Source organism: Scyliorhinus torazame, chromosome 16 (genome assembly GCF_047496885.1).
Source record: "Scyliorhinus torazame isolate Kashiwa2021f chromosome 16, sScyTor2.1, whole genome shotgun sequence".
NCBI lineage: Eukaryota > Metazoa > Chordata > Chondrichthyes > Carcharhiniformes > Scyliorhinidae > Scyliorhinus > Scyliorhinus torazame.
The window spans coordinates 123,470,204-123,473,970 of NC_092722.1; the positions used below are offsets into that span (position 1 = coordinate 123,470,204).

The 3,767-nt window shown below is 40.8% G+C and overlaps 1 protein-coding gene across 1 annotated transcript; it reads right to left on the reverse strand.

Annotated features, from left to right (window-relative positions):
* Nucleotides 1-1,266: 1,266 nt before the first annotated feature.
* Nucleotides 1,267-2,211, reverse strand: LOC140392290 (interferon-induced protein with tetratricopeptide repeats 5-like). The gene has a single exon (XM_072477608.1). The coding sequence runs from the start codon at nt 2,209-2,211 to the stop codon at nt 1,267-1,269; it is 945 nt and encodes a 314-aa protein (XP_072333709.1).
* Nucleotides 2,212-3,767: the final 1,556 nt, after the last annotated feature.

The window sequence follows — 3,767 nt, forward strand, 5'->3', positions numbered from 1 at the left end:
CGACATATATTACTTCAACACAGTAATATAACATGCTACCAGGAGTAGTAATGTAATATAACATGGTACCAGAAGTGACCACTGAATCTACAGGAGTAGCTAGACAGCAGTTGTAGAGTATAGATAGAGCACAGCTTAGACAACACGTGTAGTTCAGATACAGTTTATTTCATTACTTTATTTCTAGAGATAGTTCAGTAGAGTGTCAAACTCATTTATTAGTTTTATCGTTACTTAATAAATTTGTTTGCTTTACATCGAAGACTCGTGTATTCATCAGGATCATCAGCAACCAGTAACGACATATATTACTTCAACCCAGTAATATAACATGCTACCAGGAGTAGTAATATAATATAACACAGTCAACATGAATGTACCACAGTAACTGTCCTTCACTTAGATCAACAACTCAATCAAATCTTAGCCACAGTTTCATTTTATTGGTTATTTTAACATTCAATCTCTGATTATACAATTACAATTTATGTCTCAGTATCTGCTGCCATTAATTTTATTCTTTTAAACCCATGTTTATATTCTTTAGCCTTCCCCCATTTACTGCTTTCCCCCTCAGTGAGATGGTACAGTCTGTAGAAAATGTTTTTTCCTGGGTATTGTCCAGGCTGCTCTGTGATGGCCAATGAGGGACTCAGGTGGTTTGATGAAGGCCAGATGGTGGGGGATGAATGTAATCCGAGTGCGGCCTCAACCGAGACCTGGGATTCATGTCGCATTACATTCATCCCCCCCCCCCCCCATCTGGCCTGGGCTTGCAAAATCCTACAAACTGTCCTGGCTTGAGACCATTCACACCTCTTTAACCTGGGGTTACTCCTATCTCTGGATCGGTATAGACTTAATTACCTGCAAATGCTCGCATTCTAAGCATTGTCTTGCATCTTTGAATTTGTCTATATATATGTTTCTGGAACATACCTCTTCATTCACCTGAGGAAGGAGCAGTGCTCCGAAAGCTAGAGTTTGAAACAAACCTGTTGGACTTTAATCTGGTGTTGTAGGAAAGTAAATGACAAAGTTTCCGGCCAAACCATTTTATATGTCCGAGAATATGAATGAATCTTTCAGATATGTTAGGTTGGAAATTAATTGTTCGCCTGGATAGAAATGTTTAATTCAGGGAGAGCACGTAACTATTCAGCATCACCAAGTTCAATCTCCAAGATCTTTTCAAAGCATTCCTCCCCATCCAACATATGTATGATCCCACAAATGCAGAAAGTCACGATGTCTGTGGGTTCTTGGCTATTTTCTCCAAATGGGTGTGACAATTGTTCCGTGAGTTTGAGTCATGTTTGATTTTAAATCCTTCCAGAAAATATTTGATGGCATTTGATTTGAGTGTCTGTAATTCTGTTCAAATAACATAAACTGAAAACGTATTTCTTGCTTATTTTCTGGACATGTATTTTCCAATTCCAGGAGTTTACTGTAGATGTCCTCTGCTTCACGATATTCTTCATTTATGGAACAGATGTGTGCATAACCTAGTTCTGCAAGAATAAATGATGGCTTGAGCTCAAGTGCTTTTTTAAAACACTCTTTACGATCGTTGATTAATGTATCAATTTTGCCAGAACCTTTGCTGCCTTGAGATTTTTTCAGTGTCTGTATTTTGTTTTTGTAACACATGCCTTTCTGGTGGTATAAGAAGGCAGATTTGGGAGTCATTTTTAATGCTTTGTCCAGCAGCTTCAGGGCTTTTTCGATATTTCTAACCTTTCTGTAAAATTTTGCTGCATAACGGAGCACATATGGAAGACCAGGGGACTTCGCCAGTGCTTGTTGAACTAAAGTGTTTGCGTCCTCATATTGCTCGAAGACTCGGAGCTTCAGAGCCAACTGCACCATTGCTTCAGCGTCATTGGGATCGAGCTCAAGCACACGTCTCCATTGCTTCACTGATTGACTTGAGTCAGCACTCTCAGTGGCACCAGAAAGCCCTTCCAGATGAGACAGGACAATCGCATATCCAACGTTCCAGTCAATGTTATTTGGATATTTCTTCTGAGCCATTTCAAAACAATACATTGCCTCGTTATAGGATTGAACGCCAGACTTCAACAGTAACCAACCCTTCTCCCCAGATACTGCAGGTATCATTGCTGTGCACCGAGAGGCATCAGGAAATTGTTTACAGATCCTCTCCAGTTTGTCGAGGTAGGACTGAGCCTCTGTCAGTAGTCCCATGTGATAATATACCCAGGCATAGTTTCCATAGGTGATGATGATTCTTTCATCAAATTCATCTTCATGATTCTCCCTCAGTAATTTTTCAGCTTCCTCTAAGTTTTGAATCCCTTCCACATACTTTCCTTGCAGACAGTTTACAAAAGCGAGTTGGTTATAAGACGTGGCTTTATATTGCATATAAAGATGTATTGAATCTTCTAATCTTCGCTTCATATTGTCCAGGTCAATGTTTTTTCTCTGTGGAGCCCACGTGAAGTGACATTGAAGCTGATCGAGCTCCACTTTCAACAAATCTTTCTGTGTGTTACTGCAAGAGAAAAAAATCTTTCATGATCCATGTTACCTACAATTGTAACTTGCTGATAATGAACTTTTTTTCTTTGGAAATAATTTTAACCCGGGCCTTTGGTTACCATGAGATGACAGAGTAAGGATAATTAGCAATGTTACGGCACCATATGGTACTATGGCATGTAATTCATATTCCAGTACTGGATCCTATTGGTGACTCTGAACACTGACATTACAAGAGAATTATTGTTTTGTTTAAAAAAAAAATTATTCTCCTCCTTTTTCACATTTTCTCCCAAATGTACAGAGGTTGATCTTCACCCTACCAGGATCCGCCTTCGGGCGATAAACAAGGCGAAGCCTACAACATCTGCCTCCGTTCCCGTTTTCAACCCCGGCTGGTCCGACACCCCAAATATGGCCTCCAGAGGGCCCGGGCCCAGTTTCACGTTCATCACTTTAGAGAATACCCTCCTTCCAGTAATCCTCCAGTTTTGGACAGGACCAAAACATATGAACGTGGTTTGCGGGCCCCCCTTCCCCCGCAACGTTCACACACATCTTCTACCTCCTCAAAGAGCCAGCTCATACTCGCCCTTGTGAGGTGTGCTCTATCTACCACCTTGAGCTGTGAAGTGGGAAATGGTTCAGAAGGGCACTTGGCACAGAAGATGGCTGCCTGACACACAAGATGGAGACACAGAGAATAAAGCAGGCATAACTGATGCCTGGAGCCCAGTGGGGTGCCAGTGGGACAGATAGGAACAGATCCAGGACAAAGGGAGCCAGACAGGAAGATTAAGAAATACATAAATGCGGGACACCACTTGAATAAAGCTGACTTCAGCCAAGGTGTACACAATGATATGCTAATACGAATATCTTGGGCCATTTCCTAAAACAAAGGGACAATTGATACTGGTTTCCTGCTGCTACATGTAACCTGTAAAACCTCTTTAACTATAACCATGTGTAAATGGCAAAACGCTTACAAATAGCGATGTACAATCTATAAAATGTTTAAAGATAACAAGGTGATAATTGTTTTGTATCTGGGCTCATTGTGAACCCGAAGTGGCTGTTTAAAGATAACAAGATGATAATTGTTTTGTATCTGGGCTCATTGTGAACCCAAAGTATAAAATGAATGACTGCCATTCTAACCACGAGAAAGGTTAGCTACCGTACTGCGGGGTACGTACGCTTTCTCCTGAAGATTTGTGTAACAATAAACTGCACTGATTGAACACAGTAAGTCTGAC